We start from the raw sequence: 25,310 nt of genomic DNA, 5'->3' as shown, positions 1-25,310 counted from the left end.
CCTTTAGTGTATGCCGGGTACTGTGGTAGGCAGCCTCCAAGATGGTTCTCAATGATCTCTGCCATCCTGGGATGCATGCCCCTGTGCAATCCCTCCCCTTGGTTATGAGCCACACCTAGCAATTCCTTTCTAATGTAGAGAATTCTTCAAAAGTGATAGGATGTCACTTTCCAGATTAGCTTATAAAAAGACTTGTGGCTTCCAATTTGGCACTCTTTTCCCTCTCTCTTGGATGGCTTGCTGTGGGAGAAAGCAGCTGCCATGTTGTGAAACAGCTCTATGGAGAGGCCCATGTGGTAAGGAAATGAAGTTTGCCAGCAATCATGTCTGTAAGCTTTGAGGATGGCCTTCTCTTCATTCCCAAACAACCCACTAGTTGGGGCCTTTAGATGAGCCCACAGACCTGACAGGTTGAATTCAGCCTTCAGAGAGACTTTGAACCAGAGGTACCCAGCTAAGCTGACCCTGGACTCCTAACCCACAGAAACTGTGGGATAATAAATGTTGGTTGTTTTCAGCCACTGAATTTTGGAGTGTGTTAAATACTGTGCTAATAAGTATTTTTCTTCTATGATCTTATTTAATCCTCCCAATAGCCTCTGAAATAAATCTTTCTAATCCCTATTTTACATATGATGAGGGTGAAGTTTAGGGAGGTATGATATCTGGACCATATTAAGCTTTCAATATATGCTACTAATAATGACAATAATCATTTCTGTTATTGGTTTTTAATGCTCTAGTTCCTTCTAAATTCCTTGACAGACCAGCACTTCCACTGATGATGATAGTAATTCTCTCATTTTATTAAAGAGAACCTTGAGGTCTACAGAGGTCCCATAACCTGCTTACAGCTTTAAGATACATAACAAAGAAACAGTAGCCCTAAATCAATTTATAATGAATTAGGCAGATTAAAACCCTTGGAGGAAATATCCACTGAATACATAATTATATTAAACTAAGGTTTAAATAAATCTGAGATTTGGAATGGATTTCCTGTTTTTGGCTTAACATTTCCATGTACCCACCACTTTTTCTCAGGTAGAAAGACTAATCTTACAGGTTTAAAGGACTCAGGGCATGGGCTGGTCCTAACATTCAGGTACCATCAGGGTCCCAAACATCTTTGAATGATTCAACAGTGACTGAACCAAACATGAAATGTGACACGCTATTCCTTAGGAACATTGGATAATTAATTGTTAAACATCTTCAGCTTCCTATAGGAATGCATTGTATTTAACAGAAACCACAGAAGCCCACTCTATCCCCCTTGGACTGGCTGACTCACAAGTTTGCCCATGTCCTCCTCCTGGAATTACCTGAAGTGAAATGATCATTGCAAACAGAATTTCCATTGTGAGTAGGACAGGCAGACATCAACGCTATTACAGGAATCAAGTACTCAAGCAAGCAGCAAATTACTTTCTTTCCTAAGCATAATATTAATGCCAAAGATTTCCCCAAGATTATTTTCATTTTGAAAATTCATTGGAGTTTAATATAATCAGAGCATAATCTGTGCACCTGACAAGAAAGTGATTTTTCCAATTCATCTAAAGGGCCTCAGGCACTTTTCATAGTATACACTACTGTTTAAAAAGTATGTGATGTGGATTTGTTACGGAATAAAAACCAGAGTTAAATCTTCCGAACTTCTATTCTGGGTCCATATCTGTTTTAAGCAAAACCAAAAGAGGTTCCGGCACCGTCCCTGTATCCTGTTTTTGTGCTGTTCTTTCCCATGTTCCTCCCTCTTCTCCATCCTTTCTCCCATGGTGTGTCTAGGTCTCCCTTCCAGTGCCCTGCTCCCACTGCCCTTCCAGGACAATGTTTTCCTGCTTCCTTTTGGAAGCATACATCTCAATGCCTACTTCCCATAGTCATCAACCAAGGTGTTAAAATTTCACTTTCTGTGGTTTGCATTGTAAAAATAGATTTTTTCTCCTAAATATAAAATTGTATTATAACTTTGAATACTCTTCTCCAGATTTTACACAGCCCTTTCTCCAAACCCCATCCCCTGCCACCCACAACCTACTGGGGTTTAAAATTGCAGTTTTAGGACTTTGCTTCTCTCTCTCCTATCCTGTCAAAATTTACTGGTCTCATGAATCATTTCCTTCAGGTTTTATTCTGTGGCAAACCAATCTGACATACAAATTGGAGCTGCAGTTTTAAACTCATAATCATTTCAATTTAGTTGGGGCTTTTCCAATGGAAGAGTTAGTCCAAAGTATAAGAAACTAACAACTGGGGTTCTGTGAGCAAACAATGTGGTATAATGAAGATAGCACTGGCCTGGCAGAGAACGGTGTTCTAGACTTAGTTCTATTAGAAACTATCAGGGTGACCCTGGGCAAGTGACTTAGTCTCAAGGGTCTTTAGTTTCCTTATTTGTAAAATGAGGAGATTGGGCCAAAGGTGAAATCTGGAAGATCAAAACTTTCTAACATGTACTACTAGATGTAATATAATCAAACTGGTCAGCCATGCATGGGGATGAGGTGGATGATTTCTGGGGACCTCTGAGCCCCAAGGTTCAGTGATATTTTAAGGGTAGGGGTGCTTCCCCTCTGCACCCAAATCCCTCCCATAACCCTATCTCTTGTTGGTCTAGGGGCTGTTCTGCACTTGGACATGTGGTCCCTACTTTGGCCTCACCTGATTTTCTGTATTAATGGAGTAAACAGTGTCAGTCTGATCTAACAATCTGCAGGAATAGGCGATATTAACTGCTGTCTCCTGCTTATCTCCAGTCAAGACCCAGAGCTGGATCCCAGCTTCCCGCAGAGCAGCAATTGTGTCTGGAACCCCTTCTTGCAGCTGGTCTTCAATCCCAGTGGCTCCTGGAGTGATCAAAGAAAGACACCAGAGCTTACATTTAGAGTGAAAAAGTAGCTGTTTAATTTCCCCAAAGCCCTATCAAGTCAGACAATGATTACTAAATATCTCCAATGTTCTAGGCTCTGCTAAGCACCCAAGATACAGCAGTGAAACGGAGCTGGTCCCTCTTGCAGCTGAAAAGATTATTGAAAAAGAATTTATAACTGAACTATATGAGGGGCAAAGCCCAGGATGCCAGGTGAACATATACTAGAAGACCTGAACTTCATCTAGATAGTCAGGGAAGGCCTTGCTAGGAAGTGCTACTTAAGCTCAGACCTGGAAGATAAGGCCAAGAAGTGGCAAAGGAGGAGAATTACAGGTAGAGTGATGAGCATGTATGAAGGCTCAGAGGCCAGAGTAGATGAAGGTGAAGAAAGGGAGGCAGAATGGGGTGAAAGATGGGGCCAGGAAGGGAGGTAAGGCTGTTGGATCATGCAGAGCCTTGTCAGAGCATTAAAGGATTTGGAATTTATTTGGTAGACAAGAAAGCTATTAAAGGGAGTTAAGTTGGAGAGTGACAGGATCAGTTTTGAGTTTTAAGAAGATCATTCTAGGGAACAGATTGGGAAGCAGGATGAGATTAGAGGTTTAGCAGAGTTGTGGAGGAGTAGCCCCTGTGGGCCTACCAGCAATGGGAGTGGAGAGAAGTAGAGAGACTGAGACCTTTGCTCTCTAACAGTTCACAGCAAAATAAGGACTCAGGTTTTTGATGATAATCTTGGAATTAAACATGCAGATTCCATAATTTTTGAATGATCTCAAGCTTTGCACCAACCCTGATGAATATATACCCAAATATCAAATAGTTACTAACTGATTAGGCAAAAATCTGTATTTAAATTGAGATTCTTTTCAGACCACAGACTAATGGCTACCCACTTCACTCTGGGCAGGAGCAAGGCATTTCATTTCTTTTAACAATCCCTACTGACAATAGGTTGGCAAAGCAGTTACACTGGATGGATACTGAAAAGACCATTTCATAGTGTGGGACTCAGTGTAAATGCAAATGCAGTATTAGTGACAGGGCAGATTCTTGGTGGTAAGATGAAATCTCTTCCAAAGCCACCTTGAGGGAACAAAAATGATGACTCTATCCTGATAAGTGCCTCTTTTGTATTGCAGGCTCAGATGTGCAGGTAAACAACCCCATGATAAGTGTTGCTTCAATCCTTGTCTTTCTCTCCAAGGGTTAGCCTGGAAGGTGAGATTCTGAAGCTGATTTATACTATAGGGAGGCAGAGTGAAGGAGGAGAGAGGAAAAACACATTTATTTGTGTGAAAGAAAAAATGAAACAGAGAGGTGGTGAAAGTCTTTCCCAGCAAGGGAAGCCAACAGATCTTGACAAGCACGTTCTCTTTCATGCCGAACCAGCTGAGGAGCACCTCTCACTGACTGAAACTAGAACCCTCCCCTGAAACAAAAGCAGCCTCAGGCAGGTGAGGAAGGAGTCACATGCCCTAATGGGATGACATCCTGTGGCCTCGTGTGGTGGATAGAGCTGTCTGGCCTGGCTACCCCCTGGTTTCTGTTAAAATAAGTTCTCATGGCCAGCTTTCAGAGGGGCTTTGGGAGGCAATAGGCAAAGGTCCTGGAATCAAAACACAGGAACAAAAATAAGGCAGAAGGAGGTGGGGAACAAATGGTCTCCCCTTGCTTGCCACTCTTCCTGCCAAATCCTGTTGCTATATTTAGTATGTAAAGGCATCACCATCTTCTTTCAGCAACCCTAGGTCTGTCGCCTTGCACCCCTGCGTGGCTGAGAGCTTGGAGCAGTATGGTTTATACAGAAGAGAAACTAAAGCTCAGGGGGGTGGGGGTTGTATATAGCACAAGGCCAAGATTTGGCCCTCATCCCCAGTTCAGCATTGCCTCCCAAGATGAAAGAAGGCTTTAGCCATGTGGCCAGTGGCAGGGTGCTGTCACACGTTGCCTTTTTCAGATCTTGCTCCTGAGCTGTGAGGTAATTAACCCTGATTAAATAAAGCTTCCTCCTTCTACCTGGGTAAATGCTTTTCCTCCCACAGAAACACAATACTACAGTCTTAGCTGGTCTCCCTGCTTCTTGTCTTCCCTCAGTGTATCAATCGAACTTCCATACAGCAGCAGCCAGAGTAATTTTTGTAAAGCATGAACCTGTCCCTGCTTTTACTCCCTTCTCTCTAAACTGTTAGCATATGATTTAAGTGCCTTCATAACCTGGGTCATACTGACCTTTCCCACCTCACATCATTTCTCCCCCCAACTCTATGGTCCAGTCATAGCAGACCTTGGAGTTCCTAGCCTCTTGGGTCTGTCTCACCTCTATCTCTTCATTCTGTCCCCTCCCTCTGCCTGAAAATTCTTCCTCTTTGCCTGACTAGCTCCATTGCTCGGCTCAGTTCTTACCTTCCTGCACTCTCCTTGGCCCCGGTCTAGATTGTGGTCCCATACAACCAGGCATGTCTTCCAGCCCAACCCTCATCACACTCACTTGAAATTCCTTGTTGAATCATCCAGTTTCCTTGCTAGATTGAGCTCTGAGAAGATAGGGCCTGTGGCTCTTGTTCCCTAGTCCCAATGCCTAGCATGCACCTTGGCATATAGTAGGTTCTCAATAAGCATTTGAAAAAATGGAGAAGAAACCAAGCTCCTGGGTTTTGTCCAACAGAAAGTGTGGGAATGCTCCTGGGCATCCTCAGGAAGTGGTGTGTGGAGTCTGGGTTGCATATTGGCACCATTTGTGCCAAATACCTGGAAGGGCACTCCAGGGAAGGTTCCTAATTGAGACACATCTGTAGCAGTGTCAGAGTCGGGCCAAGAACTCCCTTTCCAGCTTGTAGCATTTTTTTTTTTAATTTAATGATGACTTATTTTTAGCTACCGAGTAAGGTGAGTTGATTCTCCAGATGTTGTGCCGTCTCCATTAGAAGCTCATCTCGGTTGTCGAGGGATGCCTCCGCCTCACACCGGAAACTGGCCCATCGTCGGAAGTCATCTTCACTTATGACCTACGGAACAGGAAGAGGCTCTTTCACAATGCTGGGTGAATACTGGCCAATTCAGATGTGCCTGGCCTGTCTGAGCTTCCCTACACAATTATTTCTCCTCAATGTTTTTTTGTTTGTTTGTTTGTTTTGAATGCATGAATCAATGAAGGATTGATCCTCATGTTCCATTATCACCAAACATCCATTGAGCCCCTGCTCCTGCTATGCTCTGGGCACTGGAGGTATAGCAGTGATTAAGACAGACAATGGGGCGCCTGGGTGGCGCAGTCGGTTAAGCGTCCGACTTCAGCCAGGTCACGATCTCGCGGTCCGTGAGTTCGAGCCCCGCGTCAGGCTCTGGACTGATGGCTCGGAGCCTGGAGCCTGTTTCCGATTCTGTGTCTCCCTCTCTCTCTGCCCCTCCCCCGTTCATGCTCTGTCTCTCTCTGTCCCAAAAATAAATAAAAAACGTTGAAAAAAAAATTAAAAAAAAAAAAAAAAAGACAAGATTCCTGGGCTTATGGGGTAGTGGAGGGTGAGAGATATTAATCCATGTAAATTATTTAAAAGAACAGATAATTTTAGGAAAATAAAGAGTGACATGATAGAATGTGACTGGATAGGGTGATAGCTGTGGGAAGAAGGATTATTTCATTTGGATTTTTAGTTTTCTTAGACACAGTGAAGTCCAAGTTGAGATACACTGATAAGAAGGGGTCAGTCACAGGGAGGGGCAAATGCAAGCAATGGACTTGGCTTTCTTTCTGTTCCTTGAAGACATCAGTTGAAGGATGGAGAGCCAGGTAGAGAGGTGGCAGCAATTGGAGTACCCAATAGCTGGAAGAACCAAACTAGAGGGCATCTCTTCCTCCTTTGGAGTCCACAGCACATTTATATCCCTCTGTTAGCATTACATGCATACTGTCTCTTATTACAATAAATTATTCTTTTGTCCAACATGGAATTATAAGGAAAACCAAGGGGACACAATAGGCCTTTGCTTTTGAGGAATTCACAGTCTTATTAGAGGAGGCAAAGTAGGCACAAATAATTTCAGGGGAAAATAGAAGGTGGTAAGGGTATAATTATAATCTGTGGAGTAGTAAGCACTGGTCACTGTCTCAGGCACTACACATGTGTTATTTCAGTAATCTCTATTACAACTGTTTGAGGTAGGAGGCATTAGTATATTTTACAGATAAGAAAATCCTAAACTCAGAGAGGTGAAGAAACTTTCCCAAGGTCACACACCAGGTAAGTGGTGAGATTGGAACTTGTACCCAGGTAGGTCTGACTTTAAAGTGGGTGCTCTTAAACTTTGCTGCACTAAGCACCATAAAAGATGAAGAGCTCTGAGGATCTGCAGAGAAGAAACTACTTTTAGCCATCTAGCAGTGGATGTCATCATAGCTCCCCATCTGACTTTAGGTGCCTCATTAGATGCCTCTAATCTGATATTCATCTCTCTTTGCCTGCCTTCCTTGCAGGTGTTGCAAAGTCAAAAGGCCTGCAGGGTGAGAGGTGGGTAAATACATGACTATAGCTGAGCCAAGGGCAATGCAGCAGGGAAGTTAGGGGCTGTGACCAATTACAGAACACAGGAGAATATATCCCTCATCAAAGGGATCAGCTACTACTTGGTTCTAGCTATTAGCTGCCTTTCAAGAATGTCGACCCCATTCATCAGATGCTCTACATTTATAAGAGAAATCAGAAATCTAGAATTTTATGTGATCACATAGTATCTCTTGAATTTCAAATCTAGGCAAATAATGCAAAATTTAAAAGGATACTTTGAAGGTAAAATTATAACAGTAAAAATTATTTTATGAGTAATGGGTTACCAATTATATGTATAACTAATGAAAAATGGGGAACAACAAAGCCATGCTAATATGGAATCTTGCCATCCAGAGTTTTGTCCCAGAATAATTATCAAAATCCTTGGTCTTTGTGGTGAGTCAGAATTTGGAATGTTTGAAATAGCTAATTTTGAAAATATTAAAACAACCATTATTAAGGGCCTTCTAAAATGGAATAGAAATGACCAACTCAGTGTTGAGACCTTAAAGCCACTAAAGGAGAAATTTATTTTTACCTTTTTGGCGATGCACAGTGTTCGAAGGCCATCTCTTGCATACAAGTCTAGGTGCTTCTGGGTCCTGGCTCGGATTTTCCTCACCTTCTTTTCCACATCAGAATCAGTTGCTGTAAAATAGTCATTGTCCTCCATGAGTGAGGAGGAATCCCCTTATAACCCACCCCAGAAACATAGAAGATCTCTCTTGGCTGTCAGGAAGTCCCAAAAGGTGATGACTCCAGGAGTCTTTAAATTCTCTGCCTTCTGTATCTGACCAAAAAGGCCTAGCGGAGAAAAGTTCTATTTAGGGAAGGTAGGTCATTTTAGGTATTGTTCCCAAACACTTGTTTGCATTAGAATCACCTGGGAACTTAAACAAATAATAGAGATTCCCAGGTCCAGTTGAAGTCCTTCTGAATCAGGGGATGGACCAGAAGTCTGAATCTTTGTTATTACCTCAGGTGTTTTCCAGGTAGCCAGTTTAATTCTGGATAAACTGTTTGCTAAGTCTTAGACATATCATCCATCATCCCCTGTGTCATCTATTTCAGTCTTTATATCAAGTTAGATCCCGAGACAGCCACAGATCTGAATCTCATTGTTAAGTTCTTCACCACATAGGGGGGTGTTTTTCTGAGTTAGGCTTTCTTTCTATAATAGGAAATGGCCTTAGAAAAAATATTTTTTGCATTTCCTATAACTCCAGTATAAAAATATTTCATTGTGTTGCTCAAAGTCCCCTTTAGGAAGTCTTACATGTTTCTTTCAGAAGAAATTTATCTTTTTCTCCTGCAATTACAGTACTTTTATCTATCAGATAAAAATAATTTTTCAGCCTGGGTTGGTGGGTATGGGGCAGGATTGATGCCATCACCACCTCCTTTATCTAAGATGTCACAGACATCACTAATCAGGTGCAGCACTGTGTAAAAGTCAGCTGGGAGAAAGCTTCAGAATCCTTCTTTACCAGGGCTGGATTGCAATCTTTGGAGGCCAGAAGTAGCAAGCAGATTTTATGTACCTCATCTACTCCCTTCATATAATGCAAAAATTAAACATACAATTCTTTACGGTAAAATAATTATAAGGAAATCCAACAAATCTCTGATTTTTCCCATGGTATTATTCCAAGGATATTTTATGCAATATAAAAATCCTTTTAAAGATTATCTTCTCATTTTTCAGGTTCTACTTTTCCCCTAGTGCCTGAAGCACAATCTTTGTGCCTATTGAGCACTACTGTCTTATTGAGCACTATCTACAATATTTTATTTTCAAAGACATCAGCTCCCCAAGATGAAACCCTTTTGCCTTCTACCTGTGTGCCCTGGAGTGTTCACTTTTTTTTCTCAGGCTACTAGGAACCTCAGGGTCAAGTTGAATGTTCAAACACTGTAAATATATTACATCTCGGGTTATTTTCTTCCCTGCTTTTCAAAGCTTTGACTCTCAGTTTTAATAGTAATATTGTGTACATGTCTTCTATTGGAAGCATCTCTATTTTTGAATCAGGTGAGGGACAAATAAAAAAAAATATCTCCAGGGCAGCTTGGATGGCTGTTGCCCAGGGATAGAGTGCCGTGGTTCCCTTGACTCAGGAACACTGAATTCACTTGTCTGCCAGAGTCTGGGGATGAAGAGACCTAATTAGCTCCCTTCCCATTCTAAATACTCATCAATCCCCATGAACCTCTTGGCTTTAATCCATAGCTGATAATGCAGGAGGCACAGGGCTGCCTGGGCAATTCTAAAGCTTGGCTGGAATCTACTATCCTGGGAGAATCACAGCCCCATAACTGTCTTCTTGTTAGCAATAAGGAAGCGGCTGCACACTAATTCATGCTGCAAAATTGGACACTGATATGTAGGGACTTTGGAACATTTTTCTGGCTTGGAGCAAGTTTATGAAAATCCATTTGGGGGAGGCTGGGGAAAAGGATGATAAAGGGGGACACGTGAGGCTTCCCAGAGAGAACTGAGCCTGGTGTAGAATTCTGGTGGCATAGAAAGAACTCTGAACTGAGATTCAATATACCTAGGCCTAGGATTTACCACTGGTTAGCTGTGCCACCTCTATTAAGTCACTTCCTTCTCTGGGTTCAGCTGGCTTCTCTCCACAAGTAAGAGGACCACAGTGTGTTCTAGGTTATGTTAATGAGTGTCCTGGTAGACAAAAAATGGTGTGTGGATAATCCATGTTTAAAAAATGAGTTTGGAAAACCAGAAACTGGGATAAATAAAGAAGTTTCTTCAGTATAAGACTATAATAAGCTCATGAGCACTGTAATAATCCAGGGTGAGGAGATGCAGAATGCAGCATGATTTAAGAGAACTCCTTTGAAGAAAGCATCTTGTGGCCTCTGTTCCAGCTGAGACCTGCTGGACTAAATGACACTATAACTCCAGCTCCTCATTACTGTTCCATACTGCCTCCTAAACCAAGGACCCCTCTTCCTGGAGCCCTGGTGAGGTGGGACTCACCGCAGGCCGGGTCTTCCAGCAGGTCCATGATAACTGAGTCTGCGCCTTTGGTGTAGACGATGATCTCACCCGTCAGTGGGTGCCTCACAACCACAGACATTCTCTTCCTGACAGAGTCAAAACCCAGGGTGCAGAGGACATCGAAGGTGAGGCAGGTGCCCTGGGGCAAGCGCACGGTCACGTGCTCTGGTGTCCGGGACACCAGAGTGAAGCTGTAGGCATGGGCAGCATGCACCAGGGCTGCCTCATCAGGGCTCTCAGCCTCATAACAGAGCTCAGGGCTGGCCAGGCCTAGAGCTGGGGCCTCCAGCACCTCTTCCAAGGAAGCGTCTAATCCAGACCCCTGGATGTCAACCTGGTCCCATGTGCTGCTCCTATAGCCACCATCAGTGGAGTTACCTCCACTGCACACAGACATGTCATCTCTCTCTTCTGAGTCTGGGGTTGGAATGTTGGCCCCCAAACTCTCTCCCAGGTCAGTGTCAGAGGGCACAGTGGATGAGAATGACTGGCTAAGGTTCAAAAGCTTCAGTCTGTGGAACAGTTGTTGAATCTTCTCCAGGGACGTCCCCAGAGCCTTGGCAGAGGGTGGCATGGTGACCTTGTGGTAAAAGGAGGAAAGTGGAACATTAACTCTCAGTGTTGGAAAAAAAAAAATATCAAGCTGTTTTATGGCAGAAGAGGAAGGTCATTTTACAATAAATGGATTATTTGGGGTTTTAGGGATTATAGGCAAGTCTCACCTCTGTGAGCCTCAGTTTACCTACCTACAGCATGAGAAGATTAGGCCAGATATTGCTTTCCAGCCTTGACATTCTAGGGATTGGTAATGCTCAATTTTACAATCCTGCTTTGGTCATGGACAAAGGAAAGAAAAGGAGACAAAAGCCAGACCCATAGTAAGAGTTTACATTCCCCGGGCCTTTCCCATGACCTTGTCTGCTTTATCCTTGCATGCAGTATCTTATCTCGCCCTCCCCAGCAATTCTAGCAGATGCCATGTAATCCTAACTTCTAGATGAGGAAACTGAGGCACAGAGAGGTTCAATAAATTGGCTATGACCACCTAGAGTGTAGTAGTAGAGCTGGACTAAAATCTGGGTGTTCCTGGCTCCAGAGATTGGACTCCTGAGTTACCTGTCAGCTAACATCTCCCCATTAACTTGAAAATTGGGAGTTGGATGCTGTCCTTCCCAATATGTACTTCTTCCTTTCTTGAAAAGAGAGTTAATTTCTCAGAAAACATTTCCTGCCTCCCAAATCTCCCTAAAAACTTTTGATAACTTGGTGACTTTTTAGTGGCTGAATGGGATCTAAGTGTAATATGGGAGGCTTTGGTTTGGTACCTGGGTGAACCCTCTTTTTCTTGATTTCATTAGCCACAAGTTAAAACACTCAATTATTCTCTTCAGTCACTCATAAGGGAGCTTGGGTGAGAGTCTGTGGATAATTGAAGATCAATCTATCTTTAGTGCTGAAAAAAACAATTCAGAGTATAAACTTCTATAAATGGCCATACAGCTGCATTATCTCAAAATTGGCAGAGCTTCACCCATGGTTTTTATTATTATTATTATTATTAATTATTATTTGCCCTCACATAAAAACAGAGACCAGTATAATGTGATATTATTATGTAGCTGTACAGAGGGTTCTGCTGTGTAGTTCCCATACATCCTTTGTGAAGTTGTCCAAGCTCTCTGAGCCACTGTTTCTTCACTTGTGAAATGCAAGGACATAGCTCACAGGGTTGTTGGGTTGTGAGGGTTAAATGATAATGCAGGTGATGTGTTTGGCATGGAGACTGACACACAGCACTGCTTAGTAAATATTAACTCTTAATATCTACCCTACAGACAGATAGATACAAAGTTTAAAAGCTACATAGAAAGCTCATCTATAACTTATTCCATTTCCTTTAAAAAATGAAGAAACTGAGGCCCAGAAAAAAAAATCTGTTCAAGGTCCCACAGTGGTGAAATGGTGATGCTGTGACTAGGGTCCAAGTATCTTGTCTTTCTATTCAGGGCTTCACCCCTTGTCCCATCTCCCATCCATCCCACCACCCACTATCGGTGGTCCTTACTCTCTGCCTGGTCTCAGTGGTTGTAGAGACCATGACGGAGTTGCAGATGGTTAGGGCGAGGAAGAAGTCAGCAATGGAGGAGGTGGTGGAGAGAGAAGGCTTGGCTGGTTTTGTGTCTGACAAGGTCTCCAGCCACAGAGCAGCATCTTGTACTTTGGCCAGTAGATTTTTGTCTGGAGTCACATCTTTTTCCTGAGAAAGAAAGGCCTGGATGAGAATATTTCATGAAGGGATTGGGGAGGAAGACCCCCTCCAGAAGATTCTTTGTACACCCGCAGAAAGGATAATACAGTCTTCCTGAAAGTCCTGCCTCCAGCACATCTCTTCCTCCCACAGGCCTTGGTCAATGCATTCTTATGTGACTCCTCCCTTTCCCTCAACCTGACATGTCACATACTCATTGGTTATAGACTCTGGCAGCCCTTCCCTCACTGTGGCTCCCCACTTTCACTGCTGATGCTTTCAGCCAGACTCAGACCTCTAGCCCTCAAATCTAGATTCCTGCATCAGCCTCTAAAGTAATTTCTACCTCTTACCTCTTTTCTTTCTAACCCTTCATATGTGTTATCCATGTGTCTTCCTAAAACATCCTTTCCCTCAAGGTATTTTTGAGCTTGAAAACTTTCAGGAGATCTTCATTGTTAGCACAAGCAATTCAGTCTGGCATCTAAATGCTTTCACAGTCTGCATTTCTACTCTTTACTTCCACCGCTTCTCAATGTAGGCCCTCAGCTCAGCCTGTTGGTTTGTTTGCTGCCTCCTGGATATGTACTCCCTTTTTATGCCTCTGATCATACCTTGCTTAAAAAGACCTCTCCTGCCTACCAAAGTGCTACCTAGACTTCAGGATCCATGAGAAATATTCATATGTTCATGAGATCTTATCCAGCCCACAATGAGTTCTCAGTCTTCTGAGCCACAATAGTGTGTTCTTGAACTCAGAATCTCCATGGGAATCAGGCAGGTAAGGTGGATGAGGGAAGTTGCCCAGGTACAGATGAGGACACTGTGGGATGGCGGGGGCTGTGAGACCTGGCAAGTGCTACCCTGTGTGAAAGGTGGCAACTGTTCTGCTGGTGAAATGCTCTGGTGCTAGTCCAGTTTGCCAAATCTATTGGTTTTTCAAGATAGAGATGATGTGACAACTCCTGTTTTTTGAAAAGAAAAATCTGTGGGCAGGATCTGACTCATGGATTTCCAATTTTTCACATCCTTGTAGAAGCTGCCAGTTGTACCATCCCTTTGGAATTCACCACATATTGACCTATATTTTAAATTTAATTTTTTTATAGCCATATTGAATCTCTCTAGAGATAATAGCCTCAGAGATAGAGACTGCATTTTCCACAAAGTTGTACATTCTAGAGCCCCAACTATTGTTTTGTTTGAAGCAGAAGTTCAACAAACACTGGCTCTTAACAGATAGGACAAAAGCCACCATGCAAAGAAATTGCCACACAAAACCATTTATATCAGTGTTAATAGTTCATAGGTTAATTAAAGTTTAGAAGAAAGAGAGTTAATGGTTGAAAATGGTGGACTGAAGAAATCTTGATTAATTTATGCAGGGTAAGACTGAGTGCCAATGAGCTAACAGATTTTACAAATAAGAACCCAGGTTGAGATTAAAAAAAAAAAAAATGAAACAAAACCCTGTGGATAAATAGTCCTCAGACTGTGTCTTCTCTGATTACCAAATGCAATGATTTCAAAAGTCAGACTCTATCCTCCCTGGGGCTGCTGGCACAGGTGAGCCACAGGAGAGGAAACCCAGACACACAGGGGAGATGCTTGATGCCTGCAGAGATGAGAGTTGGGCTTTCCAATAGCACAGGGAGGTGAAAAGAAATGGACGGGAGCAGAGAGTTCTAGCTTTCATTTGGAGTGTTCTCTAAGAGTCAACACTGTACCTCCTCTTGTTCATACCCTCTTAAGAAGACAACAACCAGAAAAAAGTACTTCTTATTAAAAGGAAGAGTGCTAGTAAGACTGAAACAAATCTGCATTTCTTCTCATTGCCTTGTGATAAGCAGCAGTGAACGATCCACACCATATGGTGTCACTATTTTCAGAAAGCCAAGGAAGGGAGCATGTATCATCCAACCTCTCAGCCTTTGAATGCCATCTTCCTAGCAATAGTTCACACTGATCAAGCTCTTCCTACTTTTCCAAGCAATGTCTTTTATGTGACCTCACCGGCTTCTCACAGTCCCAGGTTGAGATGAAATGAGTCTCAACTTAATTGAAACCGAGAAAGATGGCTGACATGACCAATATCACTCAGTGAGTCAGCAGAAAGCCAGAATCAGATGTCAGACCCTTTAACTGAGTCCTTTCCATGGTCATGGTAAAGTTGATTTCTTCCCTTACTAATGCTCTTAATGCTCTCTGGCAGACTCCCCTCACCAGATTCCAGGCTCCATCTACTGCCTGTCATCAGTGTACAATCATCACTCAAGGAGCTCTGAGCTCATTTCTCAAAGTAGTAATGATAGTTCCTATTCATATAGTGCTTCTTCTGTGTACATCCATTCTGTGTACATCCATTATTTCATTGTATCTCCACAGCAACATTATCTGTTGAGTACTATTCTCCTCCTGGTTATCTGTGTATCAGATGAGGAAATTGCTATCCAGGGAGATTAAGTGTTTTTCCTAAGGTCACACAGTAAGTAGGCGAGACTCCTTCACTTGATTTGACATAGTCCAACTAGAATTCATGCTCTTAACCTTTGTGCCAGACAAGGTCCCCCACAAGAAGGAAGTAGCCTCTGATACTTGCTGACAGACAGCATCTTTAGTGTTTGGCATCCCATGCACAACAGGTTTATCCAGTCCTTAAGGCTCATCAGATAGTATTTGAGATTATAAAAGATATTATGGGAATCTCCTTTTTTTTTTTTTTAGAAAATAGACTTCATTTGGGGGGGTATACATGATGGGATGCTTTATTTTTTATTAAAAAATTTTTTAATGTCTATTTTTGAGAGAGACAGAGAGACAGAGACAGAGTACGAGCATGTGAGGGGCAGAGAGAGAGGGAGACACAGAATCTGAAGCAGGCTCCAGGTTCTGAGCTGTCAGCACAGAGCCCAACATGGGGCTTAAGCCCAGGAATGGTAAGATCATGACCTGAGCTGAAGTTGGACGCTTAACTGACTGAGCCACCCAGGTGCCCCAATTGGATGCTTAAAAACCCCTTTTATTTATTCTGAGAGAGAGAGGGAATGAGAGAGAGAGAAAGAGGCATAGTCCGTCTTAGAGGGGCTGAACAGGAGAGGGAGAGACTCCTAGCACAGGCTCTGTGCTAATTGCACGAGACAGACATGGGGCTCCATCTTATTAACCATGAGATCATGACAAGAGCTGGCACTCAACCAACTGAGCCACACAGGCACCCCATAAATGGGATGCTTTTAACCCTTACCACAGATGCCCAGAGTTGCAAACAAGGTTGGACATCACCAAAACAAATCTTTCATTTTCCTGATGACAAAATTGAATGGCAGAGAGAAGGGAGGTGAACTATTCAAGACTTCACAATGAATTAGGGTCAGAACTAGGGCAGCTTTCATACCACCTGACTCCCAACCTCTGACAACACACTGCTTTGCTCTAAGCTATGTATTACGTCTTTCCAAATGGTGACACAGTTAAAATGATTTAGGGTTATTTATTGCATGTCCATTTACCCTTTAGTATATGAGTGCCATGAGGGCAGAGGCAATCTGTGATATGTCCCCAGTGCCTGGCAGACTGCAGGCATTCAAACTTCTGTTGACAGACTCCTATCTAGGACACCACACTACCCCACCACTGATTAACTCATGGGATCTCTTTGTTAAAATACTTCTTTAGTATATTTCCTTCCAATCATAAAGCAATGCATTAAAAAAAATGTCTGCAAAGGGCCTACTTCTCTCTGGGAATGGCAGCAAGCCCAGCCTGCAGGTGTCAGCCGTAGATGTCAGTTAAGCTTTATCCAGTCACCACAGACTGTTTTCATGGGGCAAGGTTCTTCATGGTTCTTCTTGCCCACAGCCCATTGGTTTCCTGTCTGGCCCATTAACATTTAGGAACTTGGCACTTAGGATACTTAGAGAAAGCAGTGCCCGCACCCACCTCTGGGCCCTTTGGCTAGTCTATTTCTCTGAAGGAAAAGAAATAAAATTGTGGGTTACCAGTTCTTCAGATTAGAGCTTTGTGGCAGTCAGGTACCCAACTGGTTAGATTTCTTTCTATTGCAGAACATGTAAAGCTCATACAAACCTTTGATGAAGGTGATCTCAGGCCTCACACTATACCCTCAAAGACCCTATTATTATCATTAGAATACATTTATTGACAATTTACAACAAAGTCAGGTGCTTTGCTAAGTGTGTTTATCTACATCATTTACTCATCACGACAGCATTGAAATAGCTACTATTATTCTCCCATTTTAATTATGAGGTAAATGAGGCTCATTGAATTTAAGTAACTTGTCCAAGGTCACAAAATCAAGAAAAAGGCTGGGTCTTGAATCCAGTTCTGCCTCCTGATGCCAAAAGCTGAACCCTTAAACATGATGCCAGAACTTTCCAAACTTTAACACGCACACAAATCAACTGGGCATCTTGTTTATACTCAGATGCTTAAACTCAGATGCTGATTCAGTGGGTCAGGAGTGGAGCCTGAGCATCTGCATTTCTAGAAGCTCCCAAATATGCTCATGCTGCTGGTCTGAGGACCACAGTTTGAGTAGTGAGGATTTATATGGACACTGTATGCTACATGACTGGGGTATATTCCACATTGAAGGCTGGGAAAAGGAGGTCAACCGCTAATCTGCTACTCTCTTCTCAGTTTTATTTTTTATTTATTTATAAAATTTTTAAATTGTATTTAAATCCAAGTTAGTTAACACAGAGTGTAATAATGATTTCAGGTCTCTTCTCAGTTTTAATGATAACTTACTCAAGTTCACATGGATGACTATCATTCATTGGATGCCTATAGCCCCTCTGTACCCATACACTCAGCACCAAGAGCAGTTTTCTGTAGGCACTGGCATTCTTCTCACCTCTCTACTAGGCCGTAACTTCTATATATTTTTGGTGAGTGTCTAAACTGGCACAACCTCTTGGGAAGTATCAATCAAGATAAGAAAGGTATACACAGTTTAACAATTATGCTAGAAGAATGAATACTATAGAAAAATATACATGTGTAAGCAATGGCTCAACCATCCAACAAATTCTAATGCCATTAATAAAAAGATGAGGCAGATCTCCAGAATGTCTGTCTACAGATATGAAATATTCCCTCAGATTCACTAAGTAAAATGCCAAAGTCCAAATCAATGTGTAGGGGATGCTCCTATGTGCAGTAAAGGATGTGCTCATGTGTCTACCACACTTGTATGCTTCTATATAGGTGAAACACCTCTGGGTCATACATGAGAAACTTCAAATAATGGTTGCTGCTGGGGTTGTGGGGAACATAGAAGAGAGGGAGACTTACTTTTTACCTTTTGAAGTTTAGTTACTTACCACTACTTACTTAACCATGTGGTTATATCACTATCGTGGAAACAAACTTAACTGGTTGCTGGGAAGCTGGAGGCTCAAATATGTTTTAGGGGAGTGTTTTTTTTTTTTAACGTTTATTTATTTTTGAGACAGAGAGAGACAGAGCATGAATGGGGGAGGGGCAGAGAGAGGGAGACACAGAATGGGAAGCAGGCTCCAGGCTCTGAGCCATCAGCCCAGAGCCCGACGCGGGGCTCGAACTCACAGACCGTGAGATCATGACCTGAGCCGAAGTCGGATGCTCAACTGACTGAGCCACCCAGGCGCCCCTAGGGGAGTGATGTTTTTGCCCAGGTTGAGGTTGTGGCCTAGAGGATACTGCCTTCCATTCAAGAACCGAGAGAACCCAATGTTAACAAATATTTGCTTAAATAGAAGCATGTGGATTGTTAAGGTAAGCTTTGTCCAAAAGGGACATAACCCCAAGGAAAGAAATTAAGTGGGTGAGCAAGAAGGGAGTTTTCTAGATCTTGCAAGACCCCACCCTTTGTGAACAGGGTCACTGCAATTGTGTGCTGCCCTTTGGGACCCTTTGGGAAGTTAAGGTAGGCCCAGCTGAGATAGGCTTTATCTGTTCCTGCCCTGTGTGGTCATATTACTTCCAAAAAGATTTTGTGTGCTTGGCTAATTAAATCAGGACTCTTACCTAACTTTTTTTTTTTTTTAATGTTTATTTTTTTTATTTTTGAGAGAGACAGAGCATGAGTGGGGGAGGATCAGAGAGAGAGGGAGGCACAGAATCAGAAGCAGGCTCCAGGCTCCGAGCTGTCAGCACAGAGCCCGACCACGCAGGGCTCGAACTCACAAACCGTGAGGTCATGACCTGAGCCGAAGTCAGACACTTAACTGACTGAGCCACCCAGGCACCCCTCTTACCTAACTTTAAAGTGGGAGTGTGTATCTGTGGGCTGTCCCTGCCAGTCTGGAAAGAAAGGAAGGAAAACCAAGTTAAGGAAAGGAGGCAGAGGGCCAAAGACACCTCCTTTACCTTAACTGTGTTCTTTCCAGACAGGAGAAGTCAGGCCCACGGAAGGAAATTGTGGTGCCATCTGGAGGAGCCTAAGCGGCAAATTTTATGATTAGGAAGATATTCTTTGGTCTGATGGTTCTGGAAAACCTTTTGCAAGTGCCACTTTTAAACAAAGACTCTCTGCTCAAAGCTTGGCTTCTTATACACCGGGGGAGGGGGGGGGATTTCATTTTCCATCTGCCAGTACTCTTAAACATTGGCTCAGAAATCACCACTTTCCTAAGTATATTATCCCCACCCTAAAGCCACAGATTTTATAGCAGCCAATTAGGCAGCAATAACTGATGCTTCCTTGTTCTTTGTAGTAAAAGAAAAAAAGCCATCTTTTGTTGCTGTTTGCCTTGATGCTCATTTTATTTGGGGTTTAGGGCAAATTTCCAAGAAAACCAACAACTGGTTTCTTTAGAATGTGGAAGGGTGCTTGCACTGCCAGGATTTGGCATCATGGAGGTTTCAGAGAAAGTTCTGACTAATTTACAAAGGGAAGATAAAGACCTGGTGGTGCCTGGAGAGTATTACCCTACCAGACCAGATGCCAGATGGGCGGGTGGAAGAGGAAGCAAGCTCAGAGAGCCTGCCAAGATTGGGTGGGGGCAGGAGCCAGGAGGTCCACCTGGGGCTGCCACAGATATTCTCTATAGGCTAATTCAAGGATCTGCCACTCCAGCCACAGATATTTTATGGATTAGCGTCAGAGTCCCTTAAGGAAGCATGAATCATCCCGTTCAGCCAATGCCTCCCAAGCCGTAGAACATACCCATTTGAGCCAAATGAAGATTATTTTCTAGCGGGGCAATGCTATGCTTAGAGAGGTTCTCAACCTTGGTTGCTTACTAGAATCATCAGAAATTAAAAAAAATATGAATGTTCAGGCCCTATTCTAGACCAATATACCAGAATTTCAGGGGAGAGAGCTTGACATCGCATTTTATGAAAGCTCCCATCTCCCACTCCATATCATCAGATACAAACATTTGTGCAAGGAAGACAGATTTCCTTGAGAAAGATTTAGAAGTTTAAGACTTCTTTTAGTTATCTATCTAGAACCTATAATTTTAAGAGTTATGTCCTCAAAATAAAGTAATGAGACAGAACAATACTCCTTTTTAAAGATGGGGACATTGAGGTTCTAGCTCAGTAAGTTGACCAAAGTCACATTATAGATGATGGAGCTGAGATGAAAACCTGGGACATTTGACCCCAAATGTGCTAATTTATAGCTGGAAGGAACCTTGCAGGGCATCATAAACATCATGTGATTTAACTTTTAGGACAGCCAGTGATGGTTGTAGGCCTTAATGATAGGTCCTAAATAAAAGTCACACTGGCTGGCTAAGGGCTGCACTTTTTCTGGGTGACTAAGATTTGTCAGGTTGAACAAGGGGCAGTGAATCTTTGTGTTCCAACTGAGATCCACAAAGGAAATCTTCCTGCTTCTGCCCATGTGTCCTGGGGCAGACATTCTCAGGCACATGGGATGCCCATGGTGCTTAGAACTGGAAGGTGCCAAAAGACACAAGTAGTGCAAGACTTAGAACATGTGCCTGATGAGAATTCACTAAATTCGTTGTTCAAATATTTAGGTAATGAGCTGGGGAAGAGCATTTCATTCAGAGGGGTCAGAATCAAATCAAAGAAGGAAAAGATGCAATATGCATGCCCTGTTATCTCACCTGAGAAAAGAGAAAAGAAAAAATCTTTCCAAAGGCATCCATGGATCATTCCTCTTGTATGTTTATGAGCATCATAGGCCTTAACACCTGGCTCATGTTTTATCCTTGTTAATGTTGCATTTGTTGGTCAAGACAGTACATGAGAGTTAACTGTACTCACCTGAAGTTAGATAAGTTCTAACCCAGAACACACAGATTCACAGCATTACTTTGTCATGATCAGAAAACACAGTCCTGGATTATGAAAACCAGGTAGCAATATGGAAGACGCTTTTGATACTTTTGATATCATATCAGATTAAAAAAAACCCAGAACCTTTAATTTATAGGTATTATGACTGCAAAAATGTTACATATATGTAGTTATGTGTGTATTAATGGAGAAAATAAAAATTGGAAGGAAATTCATTATGAGGATAATTTTGAAATTATGAGGATAATTTTCTAATAATGATATAATAGCACTTCAGTCCTTCTTGTAATATGTGTGTTTTGTTCAAGATAGCTGGGGCTCCCTGTGGTCTTTTCTGTAAGTGTAGAAGATTCTAGGTGGTGTGTTTCCTAGAGAAAGAACATGGTATGGAGGAAAGTAAAATGGAACAGAAGTCAGAAAGCCCTAGTTCTGGCCTTGCCTTTGAGGGAATGGTGTGTAATCTTGGGGAAGAAACTCAATTTCTTTACATGCTACCTGGATGTTTAGTGATAGCTGTATCATTGGATCACATGTGAAAGAACCATATACAAAAACTCCAGACCAGAGTTAAATCCCCACAGGGGCCAGGCAATTAATTTAAGGGAATGAAATGTGCTGGTTGATTTTGATATAGAAGTTCTTTGCTTTAAGACTCTTTTTGATTATCACAAAAAAAGTACATTCTTCATTTTTGAAATCTGCAAGCCTTAAGGCCCGTCTTTTGTTTCTTTACTTTATAGAAACATAGCATGACAACTGTTTCTTTTTTCTTGAACTGTATTTTGGAAACACATGTATCATGGACACACTGCTGGCCTTCAGTTTAGTGATGGGGGTAAACAGAGAAGGGGGATAGTCTGTGTTGAACAGAAGCCCACCTGCTTCTAAGGAGCATGTCTAAGGAGCATCAACTTGGTCATTAAGGCCAATTATTGCCACAAGGAAATACTGGCTTAGTGTCAAGAAATTTTCCAATTCCTTTTTTAAAAGAGAAGCCAGAGGATCACCTGGGTGGCTCAGTCGGTTATACGTCTGACTTTGGCTCAGGTCATGATCTCACGGTTTGTGGGTTCGAGCTCCACGTTGGGCTCTGTGCTGACAGCTTGGAGCCTGGAGGCTGCTTCAAATTTTGTGTCTCCTTCTCTCTCTGCCCCTCCCCCACTCGCACTCTGTCTCTGTCTCTCTCAAACTAATAAACATTAATTTTTTTTAAATAAAAAAGAAGCCAGAAATCTATATGTTTATGTGACATCTCCCAATTTCTAAACACTAAACATTTAAAATGAATGAGAGTTGTATTTACCCAACAAAACACAAATGCAGATTGCATATAAGACTTAAAGGGCTGCCATTTTAAGAGGTCTTTAGGGCTTATACGGTCTTTTCTCTTTCACACCCCAGAGTCCTCTCCCATCTATCTGCAACAGAAGCCACTGCAACTCTAAGAGAAAAAGACAGGGACTTACTAGGGAGCTGCTGAAGGCCACAGGAGGCTGTGAGCTTTCACAGTGCCCCACAGACCTTTGTTGGGAGTGACCCTGGATAGGTACCCGGGCACTGTGGCACCTCCTTAGAGGCTGGGCTCGTCCTTGGCCTCCCACTGTTGCTGGGCGCTGAGACCATCGGGCTGGGAAGGATAGGCACTTGTATTGGGTCCACTCTTCACTGTCTGAGTCCAGCTCCTTTGGGGTCTCCAGTCGTTTGGCTGCAAGAAAGGAGTCCTGTTATTGCACCAGTCCACCTTGGCCAAGTCACAGGTGGGGGAATCCCAGACATTGTGGGGGGGAGCAAAGGGCACAGGATAAGAGCACTCTGCTGCCCTGGAGCATGGGCAGCTGGACTACCTTGACCGGAGAGGGAAGGGTGCAACTAAATTGCACAGATTTAAATCCGACTCTACTACTTCCTAGCTAGGTGACTGAGCTTTGACTAAACCTGTGCCTCTATTTCCTCAATTAGGGGTTTTAAAAAAATACCTATCATAGGGTTATTTTGAAGACTTAATGAAATAATGTGTCAAAGTGATCAGAATACTCTAAGTACTGGTAATGGTAGTTGTTATTATTATTAAAAAGAGATCAGAAGCTCCCATGTAAATGGTTACCAACATGGCAAAGGTGATTGGGTTCCCCATAGTATCTCCTGCTTTCTTCTTCTCTGTTCCTTTCACTCAAAGGAATGAATGCTGCTCTCTTGAAACTCCTTCTCTTAGTTAGAAAGTGTGGGCAGTGTGTGGTGATGATGGCAGAGGGTTGCTGCTGAGAAAATCAGGTCAGCTTTACAGGCCAGCTTTAGTTCATGCATGATGACATTTCAGGCATTATTCAGCCACACCTCCCAACTTGAAGCTCTCCCTCAGTAAAAATCCAAGAGATGAGTTAACATGGAAGGCTTTTCCTGGATGTATTGAATCTGACCATGTACCTACACTGAGGCTGTCTTGCATGTCAGGTAAAGTGACCCCCCAAATTCTTAAAACTTGGCTGTATAATGGGTAAACAATTTGGACATATCCCCAATCCATTCCTGACAGATAGAAATCCTGTGTGTAAATGGCACCAAAGACTGACTGGAGGGCTACCACACAGGAGATCACTGATGGCCTTTGTGAACAAAGGAAAGTTTACGGGTGATAAAAACAGCACTGATCTAGGACAAGGAAGCCCACAGGGCTATAAGAAGCAACCTGCCACAGAGCCAGGAAAAACTGTGGGGAACCAGGGAAATGTCTTTCATTACCATTCTTTTAGGAGAGCATAGTGATTCATTTAGAAAGAGTGGTGAAAGCCCCTGAGAATCCTTGTACCATTTTCTTGGTGAGAATATTCGCTGCCCATGATAGTGCAACGCCGGAACACCATCTTGTTCTCAGTCAGCGTCCCCGTCTTGTCAGAGAAGACATACTGGATCTGGCCCAAGTCCTCAGTGATGTTGAGGGCTCGACACTGGATGGACAAATCAGTCTCTTCATCGTACAGGTCAAGGTCATTTTGCAGGAAGAAGATTTGCCCAAGCTTCACCAGCTCAATGGATATATACAGGGAGATTGGGATCAGCACCTGTGGAGAGATTGATTCCCACTGTGTCAGAGAGCAGGCTAGTTCCAAGTCTTAGAACTCTCACCAGTGAGCAGCGAAGGCATTTAATGGAAAGCTGTGGTCAGCTCACATCATAGACTTTCTCTGAGAAACTAAAGGTCAATGACTTCATCCCTCCCTAAGAATTCTTAGGGGCATTTGAAAAGCATGTGCCTCTTGTTGGGATGAGCACTGGGTGTTGTATGGAAGCCAATTTGACAATAAATTGTATTTAAAAAGTCAAAAAGTATGTGCCTTCTTTAATAAGGGAGATCTGGTTTGGAGTAGGCACTCATCTGGGTGCCTGGGTGGTTAGGGGATGAGGAGCTCTAGTGCCTCTGTCCACAGTTTCCTGACACCCCTCAGATCTCTATGCCACCAGTGGCTGCCACTCACTTTAAACGTATTCTGACCCATTGTTGATTACTGTCCACTGATTAAATACCTAATATCTATCAAGTGCTTGCCATGTGTCAGATCCTGTTCTAGGTCCTGAAGATGGCAGTGAGCAGAAAAAAAATCCCTAGCCTTGAAAACCTCATATTCTAGTAAACAAATATATATCAGGCATTGAAAGAGAAAAATCAAGAGGGTAGAAGGTAGCTGGGAGGGACTCTTTTATAAATGATCACCTTTGAGCAGAGACCTGAAGAAATGAGGGTGTGAACCAGAAACTTATCTGTGGGAAGAGGAGCACTGTGGGCAAAGCCTGGGCAGTGGGAGTGGGCTGGGTATTTGAGGGGTAAGAGTAAGCAGGCCTGGTATGAATGAGCAGGAGTTGGCTAGGAGATGAGGGAGTCAGGGTCCAAATCACATAGGGCCTCATTTGCTGCCATAAGGACTGTGGATTTGAGTGGATTGTGAAACCGTTGGATGGTTCTGTGCAAAGGAAGGGTATGACTCAACTCACATTTAAAAAGCATTGCTCTGCTGAATGAATGAATGAACTAATGACTGAAAAAGTTCACCTTTAAGAGGACAATAAAACACCCTCAAATACTGCAAGAAATTGAATGTAAATGGAGCTTCATAAAACAAAACTGCAACTTCATCTTTTCACCGACTGTAATTTCTTACAGAATCTGAAGAATTTATTCATCCTCTTATTCCTGACTGCCCCTTTCTTGTAGGTGGCTCTATGCTTTTGTGTTTTTTTTCTTTACAGGGCCAGTTGTGTTTTTTCCCTCTCAGTCTATTTGATGCTAAAACACTAACCTGTGGTTCCTTTCTCCCATGCTTGGGGATTGACAGTTCCCTG

General features: G+C 42.8%; 1 protein-coding gene across 1 annotated transcript in view; it reads right to left on the bottom strand.

The window, feature by feature from the left end:
• ATP10B (ATPase phospholipid transporting 10B (putative)) overlaps positions 1-25,310 on the bottom strand; it is a 111,681-nt gene that overhangs the window by 30,986 nt on the left and 55,385 nt on the right. The window contains 7 exon segments of the mRNA XM_049647834.1: positions 2,668-2,852; positions 5,757-5,883; positions 7,961-8,070; positions 10,424-11,024; positions 12,510-12,701; positions 22,442-22,680; positions 23,782-24,034. Of these exon segments, the coding sequence (XP_049503791.1) occupies positions 2,668-2,852; positions 5,757-5,883; positions 7,961-8,070; positions 10,424-11,024; positions 12,510-12,701; positions 22,442-22,680; positions 23,782-24,034 (1,707 nt within the window).

The sequence above is a fragment of the Panthera uncia genome (genome assembly GCF_023721935.1).
Source record: "Panthera uncia isolate 11264 chromosome A1 unlocalized genomic scaffold, Puncia_PCG_1.0 HiC_scaffold_17, whole genome shotgun sequence".
Taxonomy (NCBI): domain Eukaryota; kingdom Metazoa; phylum Chordata; class Mammalia; order Carnivora; family Felidae; genus Panthera; species Panthera uncia.
Note: the sequence above shows the minus strand (reverse complement) of the source record. Positions and strands in the feature narration are given on the sequence as shown.